The 19,926-nt window shown below is 37.6% G+C and overlaps 1 protein-coding gene across 1 annotated transcript in view; it reads left to right on the top strand.

The window, feature by feature from the left end:
• Positions 1-6: 6 nt before the first annotated feature.
• SOBP (sine oculis binding protein homolog) overlaps positions 7-19,926 on the top strand; it is a 144,036-nt gene continuing 124,116 nt past the window's right edge. The window contains 3 exon segments of the mRNA XM_011360691.2: positions 7-112; positions 12,242-12,380; positions 14,190-14,375. Coding sequence (XP_011358993.1) covers positions 17-112; positions 12,242-12,380; positions 14,190-14,375 — 421 coding nt within the window. The 5' untranslated portion in view covers positions 7-16.

Here is a 19,926-nt window from a genome sequence, read left to right as displayed (position 1 = left end):
AACCAGACACAAAAACATGGCAGAAATGGAGAAAGAAGGGAGACCTCCGGAAAATAAAAGGAGCAGGAAACCGGCTCACCCAGTGAAAAGGGAGATCAATGAGGAAATGAAGGTATTTTTGGACTTCGGGGCTGGAGAGACAGAGCTCTTTCTTCCGCCCGCTACCTTTGGGCGGTTGTATGGATTTGGGGGGTTCCGGGGAGCGCAAGTCAGTTTCTGTAGGATGCCCCGAATGCCTCAGCTCCTCCTCCAGGTGCAAAACGGAGGCCAATGCCTGCATCCCCGGGATTTGCCTACCTCCGATTCGATTGGGGGGGGGGCGGGCGGGGGGAGACCGGGAAACCACACGCTATTTAACCTTATAAACCCCAGGTTGGCACAGGCGCGTTTCAGGGTGAGGGGACCGGGAGCCCGAGTGGCGGGTGGGCATGGTGAAGAGGCTTTACTAGTCTGCGGTGTAGTTTTTTTCCGCTTGTTCGGGAACCGTCCTTCGGATCCCTCCAAAGTTAAGAGCTGCAGGGCGAGGCACCCCAGGAGCGCTCGATTCCACCCCTCTTGCTGGCTCATCTTTCCGCTTCTCGATCCCGCTTCCTCCCAAGTAGCCAGCTGTGACGGTGTAAAGAGGCTGTCAGTGTCGGGGCGAGTCACGGCCCGAGCGGCTCGGGGCTGGGTACCGTTTTGACGGCGGACTCGCCTCTCTGGACCCTGCTGGCTCCTCTCAGTCGGCCGCCGCCGCCTCCCGCTCGCTTTTGCATGCTTCACTTCCCAGTTAAGCAGACCCAGGCAAGCCTCGCTGAAAGATAGCTGTGTGAGGGGCGGCCTTCTCAGAGCGCCTGCCCATTGTTTGGAAAGGCCAACCCCGGAGTCCTCTCGGCGAGGCCGGGCTCCCCGCCAGGCCAGCGGTGCGCCAGAGGTGGCGAGCGCAGCAGCCTGGCGCTCCAGCTGTTCACGTTGGAGCGATTGCACAAGAGCACCACTCAGCTCCTGACCACCCTCGTCTCCCCCGCCCCCCTCGCCCCTTTTCCATGAAGTTGCAGCTTTTGTCCAGCTAGGATTTTATTCTGTGTTGATTTCACGAGTCTCTCTCGATTTTTAAAAAATATTTTATTTATGTGTTTTCCTTTCTGTGCGTTACAAACAAGTAGCAGATTTTGGAGGTCTTTAGTTTTCATTCTGTGGCCGTCCTGGTGTACTCCCTATCTTCTGCATAGAATTCTTAGCACTGCCAGTTGACTTAAGTTTGTATTTAAAAGACAAACTGGATGAAAATGACACGCAACTAAGTCAGATTTATTGCATTTTGATGTTTTCTTGATTGGAACAAGCATATTCAGTGAGAGTGCCTTGTACGAAGCCCATGCTTAGAAAGGGGCTTATATGTGTACCTCCAGGAAATTTCTAGACAATCTAAATTTTGGAATTAGGGTTTTTATGTCTGGGTGAGGAACTTAGAGCTTGGAAGCATGAGGTGTAACATCATTCCTGAGAGTTAAGGAAGATTTGCCTTGGAAGTCAGTGCCATTCCTTGTGATAGAAACCCCCATTGATTCCAATGATAGACAGTTTTTTGTTGTTTTTTGTTTTTGTTTTTGTTTTAAATAAAAAAGACCAGTAAGAATTGTTTTCCGAAGGGGGTGGGATTCAAACCGTCTACCATAACCATTCTTCCTCACTTGCCCTTCCCTCTTGTCCTGCATTTCTAGATTACTTTTCCATTCATTTTAAATTGTGGGTGGAGGAAGAGGAAAAAGGCGAAGCCACCAGGAAATCACAGTGTGCACTGGCCCTTTAAAACACTGCCTAATGTGATCTATATGGATGGCAGCTTTTAAGTTTCATAGGTTCTAGAATTACAAATTAGCTAATTTTAATCAAAACATGTGAAATGTTATCCCGACTGGATATAAAGGCTGACTGTGCTGGATGCTTGGGGCTCGCGTTGTTGACTTTGGCTGCGGGCGCACTCCGTGGTTTGGGAGATAGTTGTCCTTCTACAGTATAACAGATGTTTGTCTGAACTGGTGAGGAAGAAACAAAAACAACATTGTGTGAAAGGAAAAATTACACAATTTTTAGGCAGTGCTGCGGGACTAAGTATGGAATTAACCTTCATGCACAGAATTTCCCGACAATGTTATATTTTTCTTCTAAATCACCACCTATTTGAAGTTTTAATCCTTATCGTTTTAATGCATAGTAGCATTAAATAAGAAGTTTTAGCCAGCAAAGAAAGCTGCTTGTAGCATCTACATTTTCTCTCTGGTTTGGAACAATGTATAAGAGACCCCTGGATGAAATCTTCAGTCATGTCAATACTCATGATGCCAGTGAGTCATGAAATCCCATTTCTAGTGGAATTGTTTAGTAGGCATCCCTTTTATATAATAGCACTAATCATTTTCTTTATAAAAGTTATTTCTCGTAGACAAAAGGTAGAAGGATTATTTCAAGCTTATTAAAGCTTTCCTGCTTTTAATATTAATAACCACATCAATAAAACCCCTACCCGAACATCATGGTATTATTACCACTCCATCTAAAGTGTAGAGTAACATAACAAGTTGGTTGCCCTGTATAAAAATATGTGCAACAAAATGTCACTGAGAACACAATGTGGCCTTGTGCAGCTTCATATCGGTGCTGTGGAGCTGCCTGGCTGTGTTTGCCTTCATCTGAACGGCTTTCATCTGGACCAGTGTAAACTAAGCCCTGGTAAGTAATCACTGCCCGGCAGAAAGAAAGGAATGTATACAGCTAGCACGGCCTAAGCTGTAAAAACGGAAACCTGAGCCCCCACCACGGATCACATATCAAGGCTTGAAGGTAGGGGAAATGAAGGGAGGGGGGTGGAAGAGGAGAGAGCGAATGGAAAAGTCAGCCTGAGAAGTGGAGGATCAGGAGGAGGCCCCCCTTAGGGAGATTTGGCTCAGGGATTAGGGAATTTTATCATGGTGTACAGTGACCTACTCAGGTTTCAACACTGGTCGGATCAAGTTGCTTCTCTGCGAGCTGAAAGAAAAAGGACTGGTGTGTATGTGATTTTTTTTCCCCTTCGGGTAATAGAAAGGACATTGGTACAAGTGTCTATTTTAAGTACAGCAAATGCAGGGCACTGAGAATGAGCAACAAAATTTCCTCCTCATAGGGACTTCCTTCGTTTCCTAATTGAGATAGTCACATATTTATTTAAAAATGGCTGGAGAGGACAAACTGGCTGAAGTTTAGCTGACACCAGTAATGGCATTGGAGATTGTCTTCATGTGGCTGGGAGCTAATGTTGGTTGCTGTTTCACTAGATCAGATATTGAGTTACATTTTCGTTATCACTGGTTTAATGTACATGGCAGTTGTAACAAATTTAAATTTGATACAATATAATTTTGTGTGTGAAAAGTACATGAGTTGGCATACTTGCTTGGAGTGTGCTTCAGTGAAAATATCTTCAAGTAGAAATGTTTGTCTCATTATGACCTTTACAATGTTTCTTTTATCTTTTCCTTTCTTTTTCCTCCCTTCATCTTGGGTTTTTTTCCTTGATTAAAACAACTCATTACTTCACTGTACTTACAATCAGTATGCCTTATTTAATTAGCAACCAAGAGAGAGAATTTTTTAAAATGCAATTTCTATTTTGACTACTTTTGGTTTCTAAAGTGAATATTGTGATTGTATCTAATGTAAATATACTGTTACCTTACATGTATCATAATAAATGGATGTTGGGAGGCAATTATGATATATGGAAGGGTTCATTTGTTTTAGTAGTTCATTCAGAACATGATAGATATAATATAAAAACTAGTTTGTACTATTAGATGTATGAGTATAAATAGATGCATAAGTGTAAATATAGTGCACATAGATCTTAGTGAATGTCATTAGTGGTTACTAAACAGTAATGCAGCTAGAAAAATCTACACTGTGAGTGGAGATAATGAATAGGGTTTTTATCTTTTAAAGCTCGTTGACAAAACCAGCGTGATTAGATCAAGTTCTCTGGCCTGGAAAGTTTCCTAAACAAACCATAATTAATACATTTACAATATTTGGCTTCTTTATCAATTGTTAAACTACGAAGTAATCTATGTTAAATGTCTTAGGGTCCCCTTTGCTGAAGAAATTTTCTGTCTGTAAATATTCTTAGTAAGTAATTTGTACCTAAAATTATGCTTCAGTCTGATGCCTACAGTTAGATTCAGGCACATCTGTTAGAGTTTAGTAGTAAACGCACCGCAAGATTTTCTAGTTTGGTTTCTGATGGTCTGCATTTGGCATTAAAAATGACCTGTGTCAATTGCATAGACAATAAAACAAGTTGCAGAGCTGAGCTGGTGAGTGCAGCGAGATAAAAAGCTTGGCTTAAAGAGAGAGATCAGAGTATGGATTAGAAAAGTCAGCATGTTTAAGGTTGAAATCAGCTCATTACTAAAATAGATATTTTAAGTTTTGTTGCTGAAACTCCATCCTGGTGTTAGACACGGTAAGTCTCCTAGAAAGTAGGCTCAGGACCAGATCTCACTGTGGCATTCACAAATTATGTCAGACCTTTCCAGCTGAGCAGTGGCCTCCGGTATGCCACGTGGCAGGACTGGGAACAAATGTCAGTCCAGACATGGCCCTTGCCCCTTGGTAGTGTGTTCCTGAGCCTACCAGCCTTGTTCTCTGCATTGCTTTCATTCGTCCTGTTCAAAGCTCCTGTCTAAACCCATAAGAGTTGATCCTGGAAGGGCATGGAGAGCGATGAATTCTGCTTGATTCAAACCAGAGTTTTTCTGAAAAAAGTCTCTTTCTCCATCTGTGAACCTGTGAGTATGATGTGCGGTAGAGCGAGATTCTCTAAGCCTTATACAACTCGCAGGTTCCAGAAACAAGGAAATGGAAAGGAACCACTCCACTTCCTCCCAAATCTGAAATAAACATTTGAACTAGAAGAAAATGAGTCTGACAGACTCATTCCCTTCTGCGTTTCCTGCCTCTGTGCTTGCCAAGCACTGCTCTGAGAAGCCAAGCCCTACTCTCCTTGTGTGAAAGACAGACTCATAGAAACCAAGAGGCAACAGAGTTTTTAAAGGAAAGTCAAAAACAGGGCCTCAAAAAGCATAAATATCAGTGAGTGCAAGTGACTGAAAAAGGAGAGTTCCAGGGAAATTTAGTGTCTTGTTAGGGTGCCCAGACTTTATATATCTTCTAAGAAAGTGTTCTTTTTAAGAGTCTTTATACTTATTTTTTTAAAAAAATTATTAGAAGTAGTAGAAGGTGGGTCATTAAAAAATCTCTGAGGTCTAAAACTTCCTCTTAAGGGATGAGAAGCTACACTTGCACTCCCAAGCTAATAAGATTATTGAGTATTTTCTTAAAAGAAGAGGGATAGGATAGAATGAAAAAAAAAATGGAGTGCTTTGTTTTTGATGGTGCCAATTCAGACATGTAAACAGATGTGACAGCATGCGGTGAGCGAGATTTGTTGAATGTATAGTTTAAGATCTATAGACTGATGGGTGTTAATATCTCTTATATAACCAAAAGGCTGTGGAACTATGTCCTGCTGTAAGGCCAGTGGCTTGGCATGGACAGGAAAACAATGTAACAAGTCTTGGCGATTTTTAGGGCAGTTCTGCAGCTGTGAAAGGATACAGCTGCACACAGCTGCACACCTGCCGTTCCTGCCACATTGTTAGCCTGAGGGCTGATAGCCACAATTTCACAGCATTCGTGTGACCTTTTTTGGGTATTTAGTGTCCTGGCCACAGATTAAAACGTGCTCTGTGTCAAAAGACAATAAAACAACATAGATTTTTATATGTGGGAGCACACAATTTTGGTTTCATGTGCCAGTTATACAGCCATCCAATTCAGAATATATCAACAGGAGGACAAGACTTTCTCCTCAGATCTGCTATAGGCCAGAGTTGGATTTTAGTATTATAATGTATCCTCTGCTTATAGAATTGCATTATAATCATTGTGTTGTGGTTGAGAACAGTGTTGCAAAATGACCTAAATCGAGCGCAGTAGCCATCTTCAAAGGATTTCAAGCTAAAAAGCTGTATGTAGTTCAGGTAAAAACAGCAGGATTCAATGGATAAAGTCCATTGAATCCTCCCCCAACTCCTTTTTAAAATCTCAATGAGTGAGTCCACTGATACCAAGAATGTGTATCTGGCTGCTCTTATTAATTGATGCATATGGATTACCTTCTAATGGGGCATCTGTGGCGGGTAGCTTGTCCTTCGAATAGCATCTGATCCAGTGGGATTGTGAATATACTTTTTAATCTGTAAAGGGCTCTTCTAATGTTTCCTTTGCACTATTTACATTTTACCTCAACCTTCTTCTTGGCAGAACCATAAAATAAAACCCATCCACTGGGTCTGTGTTAAGAGAGATAATTTAGACTCAGCCTTAGGCCAGACCTGGGGATAGAGTTAGAAACTGACTTCTAATCAAGTTCAATGCCTACTCTCTACAAAAGAAACTGCCTCAGTTTTGCAGATTCCTCCCCTAACTCCTTTTTAAAATCTCAATGAGTGAGTCCAATGATACTTAATAGAAATTTACTTCTTAGAACTTAGAACACATGGAGGTGAAAAGAGAGAGAAAATATTTTCCAAAAATAACAATCGTTCTATTATTCATAACCTTAACCAGCAAAGATATTAGCATTTTTTCCCCTGCCTTGTAAATTGTTCAGGATTGGGGGTTTCCTTTTCCTCTGAAAGTATTTATCATATTCTTCACATTCTTGGATAATGGGTGTCAGAATGTTTTGAAGTTAAGCAAAGTAACTGACAGATCTTTTTTATTGTCATTAGGACTACGAATGTGGCTGATATGATTGTCTAGGAGAAGACTATGTGTTAGTTAATTTTTAATCAAAACTTTTTTGTTTTTGCAAAGATAATATATGAACATGACAGAAATAGTAGAATAAGCAATACAGATAAGCAAAAAGAAAAAGCCTATAATTTCCCCGCCCACATTACTGTCAACATTTTGATGTATGTCTTTTCATGCCCTTTTCTATGTATGATATATAGTTTTTTAAAACAAAAACAAAAACAAAAACAAAAATCGTGTGGGAATCTAATGTGGAAATGTGTTCTATGAAAATGAAGTTTTTAAAAAAATAAAATAAAAAATAAAGATGGTCTTATCGTATACTAACTTTCCTTTTAAAACTTAATATATGGTTACTAGCTTTTATGGCAGAAAAAATTTATCAACAGCATATATTTTAGTGGCAAAATAGTGTTCCATGTTAGTCATTCCATGATAAAGCTGTATATTAACCAAATTTTTATTGACACAGTTTGTTTCTAAGAAAATATCAGAGATAAGTATTCCTGAACATGCATATTTTTGCACTATTTCCTTAGAATAGTTTCTATAATGTCTAGAAATAATATTACTGAATTAAGGAGTATATATATTTTTAAAGCTTTTAATACATAGTCAAGTTGCCTTTTCTAAGAGTTGTATCAACTTAAATTCCCAATACTATGAGAGTGCTCATTAATGCTGGATATTATAATTTAATGTGCATATATTTATTTTTTAAATCAGTTTTCATAAATTTTGTTTGATCATTTCTCTGGGTTTATACTTTTTTTGATATTCGTGAATATAGTCAAATGAATTCACACATTTCTTAAGTATATTTTGAATGCTAGATATTGTGCTAGGTGAGACATAAAATGAAATAAAAGATTTCTTCCTCAAGTAACTTAGAGTGTATCTGGGATAGATGACATATTTCGCTAGAACTGGGAGTTGGAGTGAAAATGTGAATTATGTTTGTGGGGAGGAGTACATGGCTTTTCCCACATTTCACTGAATGATTGGGAGCTCTTTGAAAACTTTCTGCTCTTGGGTAGGATACAAAGTTGAAAACACTTTGATATGCAGTTATGCAAGGCCTGAGATGAAAGAAATCAGTGATAACCTATCTATAGTTTAAAATCTGTTTGCTGTTTTCAAAATAAAATCATTAGTCCTTTTTGAAGACCTTGAAGTACTTGCATTTCAGAGGCGTTTTGAGAATTTGTAATAATTGCTATTTTCAAAGTGCCTCGAAGACAACTCTGTTTACCTGGGAAAAACGTTAAATTAAAAATTGTTTATATTGAACCTTGACATTTGGAAAGCTCTTTACGTGTGATGTTGGCATCCTGTGGTATGATTTCTTTGCAACTCTTTGATTGGTCCAAGGAGATAGCTTCTTTGGAATTGCCAACACCTTGGACCTTACAGAATTTATAATATAAAGTTGCCTGATGTAGGAGTCAGAAAATCTGTATTTTTGTTCTGACTTTACTGGGTGATCTCTCATGCCTATCATTTACCTTCTGGATGCTCTAATTTCTTATGTAAAATGAGGATGTTACAAAGGTTCACCAAAAGTTTATTGTGGAAATCAAATATCTAATTCATAGGGTTATTGAAAGAAACAAGAGTTAAAGGATATGGAAACACTGTCGAGTGCTATAAGAGTGTTAGACATTATCATTATAATTATAGTGACCTATTTTCCAAACCCAAATTGGACCACATGGTATGAGAGAGGATTTTTGTGCCACTTCCAAGGGCGAGAGGCAGTCTGCAAAATGTGATTCGGATGCCAGAATATTAAAATTTCTGGCACATTCTGATGGTTTATGGGAGCAATGATAAAATATTTGAAATAGTGGCTGTTTAGTAAAATTTATGATGTGCGATCACTATAATTATGATATTTCTTTGCAAAAGGTATTTTATTTCTTGTATTAGTAGAAGTTCGTTGGTTTCACAAAATCTTAGAGTTTGGAGGGACTTTAAGAGACTCTCTACTTCAGTTTCCTGTCCTAAGGTTTCAGGACAAATGCTGGGTGAAGATTTGTGGGGAAAGCAAGTTTTACAACCTCTCTTAGTACAGTAGCTTATTTTATTATTGAGCACTCTTACCTCGGAATCTCTTTGCATTTTAACCTTTAAAAAAAATGTGACTTACAGAAGAAATTTATATAGGAAAGAAATAATTCTTTTAATGGAAAACTTTTTTAAAGGATGACAATACTAAAAATGTTGAAAAAACTATCTGTTTGACTACTCTACCAGAAGAACTTAAAATCCTTATGGGCCATAAACATTAAATTCATTTATCCTAGAATATGTCCTGTTTCTTGGATGATAACTGCAAAAATGTATTTCATTTCCTTTGGTTTAACACTGTAATCAGTCCATGGGATATCTAGCATCTAATTCTACCTAAAAATTGAAAAGTTTAAATTATTTATGCCTTGGCATTCTTTGATTTCTTAATCCAATAGCGTGTAAGTCAGAGGTAATAGTCTCTTTTACTAACACTATAAGAAACTTCGTTGTTCATTTTCTGTTTCTTTCAACTTGTTCATCCTTTGATGAAAGGTTTGCGATTTATGGCTTGAGGCTTTATAAATCTTTTGTTTTCTACTTTTGCAGTCATATATCAAAACATTAAGGATTTTATTTTATTTTCAATGACAAGAAAGGGAATATTTCAGAGTTTATTTTCACTGACATTTATAGTGACTCGAAAATCATGGAATAGATCAAGTTCTTATTGATCGTTCCATGAAGTGTCTGCGTTTTCAGCATAAACCATAAACTAAGTGATGCAGTTAAGGTGCCCAAATAATATGAATTTGGTGTTAATAATCCAGTTGAAGTTTCAATTTTTATTCAAATGTGTGAAACTTCTGGATTCCATTCCTGGGATTGGTTCTGAAAGGCCGAATGGATTTGCAGCTAGACTAAAACAAACAAATCTATATCTTTGGCTGGGAGGTTGCTCCATGAATTATGCATTTGTAGCCTTTCTTCAGAGGTTACTTCAGAGGTTAGACACAACTGGAGAGACAGGCACCCAGATACAAATGGTCTAGAAAATTGGATGTGGTGGCCAGAAGTTAATATGCAGATTTTCTCTCTTGTTGGCACCATTCTCTTAGAGATCTGGGCTAACAGCACACGAACCAATAGAATGGCTTAAACTTGGCTTTTAACACTTTGAATTTTTGTTTGTTTGTTTGTTTGTTTGTTTGATGCAAGGTATAATCCTTATCTTTGGAGATTTCTGCTGCCAGACCACTGATGGAGGACCTCTATTTGTGTGCTTAGGGGCGATCATTCTCCATTCCAGGCACTCAGCTCAGTGAAAAGAAATTGAGTGTTAGGGGACACTGATGCCTCATTAAAGGGATCTCTTTTGATTGAGTAGAGCAGCATTTAGCTGAGATCTCCTCAGTGGTATTCCAGAAGTTGCTGAGCTTATTATACATATTGATCATATCATATTTGTGCATTCATGAAAAGAGTATCTATTTAATGTAGATATGACCAGCCATCAGAGAGAATAAATGCCTTACTAAAACTTGATATGACTGGCTATTGGCCTTACGGATGATTAACACTAAATCAATCTGGTTAGATTTTAAAAAATTACTTGTGCACTATACCATCACAAAGCCAGTTGGAGCTCTAAACTTAAGTGGGCACTAAAGCAAAAAATGCAGCATCCTGTGGGTGGTTTGAAATGACAGATTTGTTTTTGTGGAGTCAATAGTGTAATATATATCTATATATTTTTTAATGCAACCCTTGCTGAAATCTGAAGTTGTGAAATTTAAGAGAACATGGAATTCACATGTTGAGGCTGTGAGCACTCTGGTTTAACCTAGGTGCTTTGTTTCATGTATATAAATTATACATCCCAGTGTAATTCAGAAATATAACTTCCAGGGAAAATGAGAAAAGATTCTTTGAGCCAGAGAGGTTAATATATAGTTTTTCTAGCTCAGTCTAGGAGTCTCAGACTGCCTTGCCAGATAGAGATGCTTTTAAAAAAATAATTAAACAAACATTTATTAAGCTCTTAGTCTGTAGTGTAGGTCCCTTCTTTTTATTTAGTCTCCCCCCAGCTTTATTGAGATATAATTTACATATAACATTGTGTAAGTTTAAGGTGTACAACATGTTGATTTGATATGTTTATAGGTTGCAAAATTATTACCATCATAGCATTAGAACTATCTCCATCCCATCACAAGTTGACTATGCCATTTCTTTTTTGTGGTGAGAGCATGTAAGATCTACTCTCTTAGCAACATTCAAGTATGTGGTACACTATTATTATCTATAATCACCACGCTGTAAATTAGGCCACTGAATTGTTAATCTTATAACTGGAAGTTTGTACTCTTTGACCAATGTCTTCCCATTCCCCCCGCTCCCCCACTCTTGTTAACCACCACTCTCTTCTCTGTTTCTCAGAGAAAGATGCTTTAAGGCACATGCAAGCATTAAGATCATTAATAAACACTCTCACATCTTGCTTCCAGATCTAGCAGTCGATAAATTCATAAAAAATAGTCGCTTGATATAAGGCTTTAAATCTGTCCAACCATGTCCTTATTTTCACAGTTTTATATCTGTAATAACAACAACAATACCTTATATTTATCCAATGATAAATTGGATATATAAACTTTATAGTTCATAAAGTGTTTTCATGCATTATCCAAAATCTGGGCTGGCTAGTAACCTTAAACTTATTTGGTACTTTTATGTTACATGTCAGAAAACAACATAGGGACTTTTGATTTCATGGAGAAATTTTTTTTTTCATGGAGAAATTTGTAAAGCAAATTATTTATTGATTTTTAAAGAATACTCTTGCAAAAGAGAAAATCAAAAAGGGAGACCCTTGTAGCTATTCAGCTTTCTGTGTGGTAGTGGTTGACAAATAATTGCTTTGCTGAGATTTTGCTTTATCTGAGATGAGGTTCATGTTAAGAAACAGCATCTGAATCAGAAAGCAATTCTAATATAAATTAATCTGAGCCACAAAAGGGTCAATTAATTGTTTTTATTTTCAAAATCTTTTCTTAGGTGTTTTTGTGCTTTCGATATTTTTGTATTAGTGTGAGGTAGACTTTGTAGAATACGCTAAAATTGATTTTCTGTTCGTAAGCAAAACTGACAAATATTTTTTTTCTTATTATCTTTAAATTGCAAATGTTTGAAGGCCTATCATCATTGGATACGTCATCCTGAGATTTAAATGCTGTACAAGTTTTGAACGTGATTTGAAAATTGAACATGACTCTCGGGGGTGGGGGGTGGGTAGGGCTGGCAGTAAATGGATAGTGCATATAGAATTTGATTTATGCATTCTTTTCAAATAGTTATTGATTATGTTAATAAGTAGCCTATGCTTCTCTTTCAGAACTTTGCAGAAAACACCATGAATGAACTCCTTGGCTGGTATGGCTATGATAAGGTTGAATTAAAAGATGGTGAAGATATTGAATTCAGGAGCTACCCTACAGATGGAGAGAGCCGGCAGCACATTTCTGTTCTCAAAGGTAATGACATTTAACGTCCCTTTGTTCATGCCAAGAAGGATTAACTATCTCAGCCTGCCAGAATTGAGTTGCTTTGGGACTCATTTTGTTGATTATGCTAATGGTTGATTTACATCCTCAGTAGTGCTTTCCCACAAGCAGAATTCCACAGAATATAAGAGCATAACATAAAATAAAAATAAACACAGCTTAATCTTCCAGCAATGGGAGAACTAGCTAGACAAGGGCTAGGACTTTAAATGCTGTAGACCTGCCCACAAATTTATAGAAAGGGACAATGTTTGCTAGCTTCTTCTCTAATTTCCTTAGCCTTTTGGTATATCAATTTTTGGGGACTGGTGCTTTCTGTTAAGTGAAATGTTAGGTTTAGATTTTGAGACTGCAAGAGAGAATCATAGTTACCTTGGTAATTCTCCCTTCCCCTCTTTTTATGGTGGGAATTTTAAAGGAAAGTCTTATTTCTGTTTTGTGTTTGAAGTTTTTACCCTTCCCCCATCCCCACACCCTTGGATAGGGTAAGCAGAGGGGTAAGAAAGTAGTGGATGATTGGATCCTATATATTTCTATAAGAAGTTTTGTTAAAGCCCAGCTAAAGAGTGGAAATTAGAGGAAGAGTTGAATTAACACTGATTCTACCAGTGGTAGCAGTGCGGGATATCTCATGAGGGGAGCTTAGAACCATTGGTGGGCGTTGGTGTGGATACTGAATTTATGAACCTAAATTTGAAACGAGTTTGATTGTCCAAGAAAAGAAGAAGAGTATGTGAAGAAGCAACCTATTTGGGGAACTTTAATAAAATGTGGGTAAAACTAATTGTGTGTCATTATTGGCAATTTGATCAGTATTTGCATTGCATTCAAAATCTATTGGCGTAAACTACCTGTTCATGCATTTTATTTCCAGTCTCTCTAAGATAGCGCTTTTCCTTCTTATATGCCAAGCCACGAAATGTAAATGAACTGTCCTGCAGGCATGTGGAATTGAACGTACGTGACAAATTTTATGTTAGCTTGCTATGAAACGGTACACATCATGTTACAGAGATAGTATCATCAATTTCACTGTAAATGAAAAATGCAAGTTATGAATTTATATTCTATAAACTAATAGCTCAAATAATACTTGGTCTAGGTAATAATCTTTGCCTCTGGGGAACATGAGTGCCAGGATATGCTACTAGAGGAAAAAAGTTGTTTTCTGTGGTTGAGTTTTTTTTAATGATTGATATACAAGGATAAAATACACAAAGTTCACGTATTGTAAATTTTCTTTATTTTCTTTTTTGTTAATTTTTAATGGATATTAATAGGTTAATTTAATGGGTCTACTCCATGAAACAACAGTTTTCTTTCTGATCCTTTGTTTCTGTCTTATTGGTTCTTTTGCTGATTTTATGACCCAAATTTATAATACAATGGGTCCTAGTTGCAGTGCTGGGTGTGTGTGGGGGGGTGCTTTTTAAGCTTTCCCCTTAGTGTAGCCACAGAGTGACGCCTGGTGTATATCACTCTGTACGTGGAAAAGGTTAATTGCTTCTCAATTGTCTATGGGCTTTTATAATGCTAAAATTTATCATCATGATACAATTGGGATGTTAGCTATCACAGTGGAGCAAATTATAAAGGAGCCTATTGGAAATTTATGGTAAGAAACCTCAAAAGGTTCAGGATGATCTGTGAAGTTCTGGTAAAGTGTTTAAAGATTTGCAAGGAAAGATTTATGTTACATAGCCATTTTACTTGAGAAAATGGGGTCATAAGGAAAATAAGTCCTTTTGTCATACTGAGTGTGATTTTTTTCTTTTACAGAAAATTCTTTGCCAAAACCAAAATTACCCGAGGACAGTGTTATTTCACCATACAATATAAGCACAGGCTATTCAGGGCTTGCCACAGGAAATGGACTCAGTGACTCACCTGCAGGGTCAAAGGATCATGGCAATGTGCCCATTATTGTACCTTTAATTCCACCACCTTTCATAAAGCCACCAGCAGGTAAGGCACTACTGGGGTTTCCAACAATAATGATTCATAGAAAGTTGTTTTAACTATCTTTTGAATAATTATTAAGCTCAAGTAAATTTTGGAAAAGACTATTTTAGAAACTTTGTAGATGAGAAATGTTAGTGCATGTATTTTTTAAAGGAGTGTCACAGTATTAAGCAAATTCCCCAATCTACTGCTGAGGCTGTAAACTTTAACTGACAATAAACTTTTTCTATCACTGGCTATAAAAAAGTCATTTTCCTCATCTGAAATCATCTGTTTAAAATAAAAAGGGTGAAATAATTAAAAATATAAGATATGTACTACCTGGTTAGCAAGAAGAAAAGTAAGCACGGTTGATCTGAGTGGTGATGTCATGAGGACCTGATCTCATTTCTAAAAGAAGGGGCAGTTTTGTAAAGGATGTGTGGCAGATTTGTTCTTCAATGTGCCTTCTTCTAAATCCACTTAAGAAACAACCTAGATTACCTATCTCTGCCATAGAGTTCTTTCTAATTCCTGGAAAGCTTTCGAGGCTTTTTTTTAAAAAAATGGAGATCTGAATTTCACTTGCCTGAAAAAGTTATCAGTTCTTTTATATTTCCAGAGAATTAGATGGCAGTGTATTAAGCTTGATGGCAGTGGGCTGAGCATGATGTGACATTGTAGGCTAGGTTCCAGATATGTTCTACACAGAGAAAGAAGTTCAGTAATATTGGATCTGGGTTGTTTTAAAATGTTGGAATTATGTTAGAATGCTTAATTGCTACACGGGTCATTTTTCTGTATATTCAATTGAATAATGATGAATACTGAGTTTTGACAGCATTACTTATTATAACTTACTAAAGCTAATGACCTTTTTTTTAGGGAAGGTAGGTGTTTTCTTATGTTTCCTTAAATTGTGAAGATATTAGATATAAATCCCTGGGCTTATGTTATAGACATATTTATACCATATTCTAAGTGTTACTAACATATCTTTTATGGTATGGGCACATTTTCTCGTTTGGCCTACTACGTTTTAGCAGTAAAAGTATCCTTTCATACTGAAATCCATTTACCTGTTAAAATCACTTGTAATTGTGTTTGTCGACTAATTACTAACATAGCTTCTGTATCATATAAAGTTTGCCTTTTTTATGCCCCATTCTTCTTTGATTGTTTTGTGATGCATAGGGGCCTAAATTTATCTCCCAAGGGATATTTTACATAGACCTATTTTACATAGGCCAACTGGAGAGAAGAGGGGTGACTAATTTTGTAAATGTAGGGTTTATGTTAGAATGTTTGTCTAGTAGCTTAGGTGAGTGGTGATGATGATGAGGGTGTCTTTAAGTCAGTGTGACTAAGTAAAAAGAACACAGCCTTCAGATTCAGATAGCTTAGGCTCAAATCTAAGCTTGGTCACTTACCAGCTCTGTGAATGTGGACAAATTGCGTAAGCTCTCTTCTCCTCAGTTTTACTCTGTGTAAAAATGGGCATCGCAGTTCTACCTCAGAGGATTGTTGTGTCCATGAGATGACAAAATGTCTGTAAAACTACCTAGCATGGTGCCTGCCATACAAAAGACATTCAGTAAACACTATACATTTTTCTTTTTTTCAGTCCTTAATCTGCCCTAGAGTTATCATGCACATAATTTGTGCATAAAAAGGTGTGCACCCAAATGCAAATTCCCCTCTAAGATTTATTTGAGCAAAGCAAACAGCTTTGGAAATTAGCATAGCTGAAGCTAACATGAGTTTGGCATGCCAAAAAACCTGCCTTGGAGTTTCCTGCTGAGCAAGCCACGTGGAATTCAAGCACACAGCTTCTATTTAATTCTAATTCCACATCAGATCAGGAAATAAATATGCAAAGGGATGGAGGCCAAAAATTAAGCCTTGGAAGTTTTAGACATAGGAACTCTGAGGAATTAGAAGCCAGAGTAACCAAACACCAGTGGTTTTATGCTGTCTTCCATGTTAACTCCAAAACAAAATGTAGGGAAGGATGTGTTTAATTTTCTGTATCTGCTCTAAACCTTAACTTGATCCTACCCAAGGCATCTATATAACAAAACAAAGATATAGAAAGGTTCTATGCTTTCAAGGAGCTTACTCTGTTAGTTCCTAGTAAGAAATTTTTACAGGAGACATGAATTTTGATTTTGTCATATTTTATAGTTCAGGGATCAGCAAACTTTTCCTGTAAAGGGCCAGGTAGTATTTTAGGCTTTGGAGCCCTACTGTCTCTATTACAACTACTGAACTCTGCTGTGGAAGCAGGAAAACAGCCATACAAAATACATAAACAAGTGGGCATGGCCGTGTTCCAATAAAACTTTATTTACAAAAAAGGCAGCAAGCAGGGTTTGGCCTAGGGACCATAACTTGCTAACCATTGCATTAGGGTAAAATTGGCAAAAGTTTCGTGATAACTGAAAGGTGAATAGAGTTTCTGAGAGTCAGGCTGTGAGCCTCTGTCTGTCAAGGTGCTTTGTGGACTATCACGAAGGACAGTAACAAGGGCAGGAAAATTTGAGAGTTTTCAGGGTATGTGGTGAGTTCTGGCACATAGTAGATACGTTACCACTGAATGAATGACTGCTATTCAAATTTCTATTGCACATACATAAGACAGTACACCTACTTTGTTGTTCACCGAGAAAATGCTTATAATTTGTCTGAATTAGTCCCAACCTGTCGGACCTTGGCCATAGCCTCCCAGACAGTGATGTGGGTAATTATCCATGGATAAGTAAAGTCCACCAGTTATCTCAAAACTTCTGTCTAGTTAATCATTTCAATTCTTCCTTTTGCTAAAACTTTTACTAGTTATTAGTCAAGGTAATAGAGTTGAGGCACACTTGCTGTCAGTTTTCTAGCCATATGTAGGTTAACATGGCATTCTTGAGGGCAACTAATAAATGGTAGAAATGGCTAGAAGCAAAAGGCCCCTCAATAATCAGCCCCCGAATAATTTCGAGTTGACTGTATCATGCAAGTGTTCACCTCTTGGGATAGGATAGACGAGGATCATATGTGTGCTTTGGATTCTTGGAAAGCAAATAACTATTAGTGTTCAAATTACTGTTGTACTGTAAACTGGCTATGTGAAAATGCTAATAATAATACCTGTGTTTGTATTAAATCCTTTATAGTTGGTGAAACTCATTCACACTCAGTATTTTATTTAATTTGATCTTTACAATAACCCTGGGAATTAGCATGTTCAATATTATTAAATAAAGACCTGAGGCTCAAATAGATTAAATGGCTTTCCAAGGTTGTGGTTTCTGAGTACTTCGGCCAAGACTAGTACTAAGGTCTTCTCCTAATTCAATATTCTTTTTAATATAAAGTTGTGTTTTCATCATATTTGTACAAAACTTCCCAAGACTTTATCAGAATAAGAATACCTAATAATTTGCTATTTCGCATTCTCCAGTGACAAGGGATGCAACTTATTCCTGCAGAAGGTTATTTTCTAGAGTCTTTTGGGAGACTTGATGAGTTCTCTAACCCTGAGAATCCGTGGTTCTATGAACTTGAATGACATAGTAGGGGTAAAACCCCAGTTTGGTTTGCAAGTGATTGCCATCATAAGGCAAGCTGCTTCTTCATTGAGGTACCAGAGGCTCTAGTTTGTCAGACACTGTTTTCAGAGTGAGTTTTATGTGCTCAGGCGGGCTTACACTGAGCCCCATCCATGTCTGGCAGGCAGTGGGCCCAGTAGAATACTCGCGATTGGGAACATGATGATACCACACTCTCTTGGATTTCCACTCTCCTCTTGCACAGCTGCATACAGAAGTGTGGGTGTAGCTTTTCTGTTTCTGCCCTCCCTTTCTTCAGAGCAGGGAAACTCCCTGTGCTTAGACCATTACCACAAGCATTGACTGTCTTTTGGCCGCACATGTTTGCATCCAATTTCATCTGCTTTCTGAAGCTAAGCTGTCCTTCCCTTCTCAGAGACAGAATTTGGCCCTTGGTGTAGGGTTTGTGACATCACAATTGTTACTATGGTAATAGACTTGTTATAAACACAGGATAATATCCTTGATTTTGCTTTTTTTTTTTCTCTTTCTCGAAGCAGTGAAGGGAATCGCCATGATCTTTAAAAAAGAATCACACAGACTTTTCTGCAGATTCTAGGAAGTGGACGGAATAAGGCTTTGCCATACAGAGCAGCCATTAAAAAAACCCAAAACACTGTTATAAGAATAACATTAAAAAATAATTGAAAGAATTGACCATCTCTTTCTTTTTATGCAAAGACTCTTTTTATTCTTTTAGTTTGAATGGATACGAAAACTTCCTTTTTTGCTAATTTAAAAAATCACAGCATGAGTATAGTCTGAAGTGTCAGAATATATATCAGCAAGATAACTCAGGTTAATTATATTGTAACCTTGCTGTAATTCTTCTCATCTGAGAGATTTTAATATGAGCTCAACCCTTTGGGACTCTATTCCAAGAAGGTTGTGCCATTAAAGGACTTTCCGTGTGGAGTGTGTGAACCGCGTTGCAGTGAGGCTCCATTAAAACACTATGCCTGCCCTACTCTCCTGCAAGTTTGACCATTGAAGTAAAGCCATTCAAAATGGATTTTAAAGACCTTATATTGGTTGTTACTGCTTAACAAGCATAGTAGCTCTTGGCTCCATTGGTGGGACACCAGCCCTCTGCAATGGTTGGGCAGATTTGGGTCTCCTCACCTTGTCTACCGCTGGTCAAAGTAACCAGTTGGGACTAAAACTAGGATTTTTACACCCTAATCTCAGACTTGCCTCATGACAACATTTTGCTCCCAAGAATTAGACAACAACAACAACAAAATTAAAATAAAACTGTTAGTATAATTATTTTTGTTTATGAGGGAAAGATGGAATGCAGCAACCTTTTTTGTGTGAAATTCACTAAGCCCTCCTGCAGAAAACACTGTGTATCTAGGAAACAACATTTTAGATCTGGGTCTTTTGACAGGTTTTCCCAGAGGCTTATGACTTGCCTATTACAAGTCCATCTAAATCCCTGAATACTTGAAAATGAAATGAAATGTGAAAAAAGGAGAGAACATATTTCTCTAGTTGCATTGATATGGCAGTTTTGAATAAAATGTCTTTTACCTCAATTGGTAAATGATCTTATTCTCATTTCCCACCATGTTCCTATATGTGAGGAGAAGGGTAGGGTCTATCCACACAGTATACACACACAGGTTTGTGTAGAGGGAGATGAGATCAAGCTCCTAAGACCAGCTTGATTTCCTGTGTGCAGGAGCGTCTTGCCTTTCTTTGAAAACAATGACCATTTCCTTTCCTCCAGAATGGTTCGCTTTCAGTGAGCTTTCCAAATTTGTGTTCAGTCATAGTCATGGAAATACGATATATTTTTTCAGGCAAATCTTGAAATTCTTAAGGGGTTATAAGAACTGGGCTCTAAGGAACCATTAGCTTAACTGAGAATGTGGAAACATTCACATGATCTGCTAAGCTCTATGTATATAGCTGAGTAACCCACAGTTAATAAGCATGTTACTTTTTGGCTCTTACAGTTCTTACACGGAGACATA

The sequence above is a fragment of the Pteropus vampyrus genome, unplaced genomic scaffold (assembly GCF_000151845.1).
Source record: "Pteropus vampyrus isolate Shadow unplaced genomic scaffold, Pvam_2.0 Scaffold58, whole genome shotgun sequence".
NCBI classification, from domain to species: Eukaryota; Metazoa; Chordata; class Mammalia; order Chiroptera; family Pteropodidae; genus Pteropus; species Pteropus vampyrus.
This window is presented reverse-complemented; position numbering and strand designations above follow the sequence as displayed.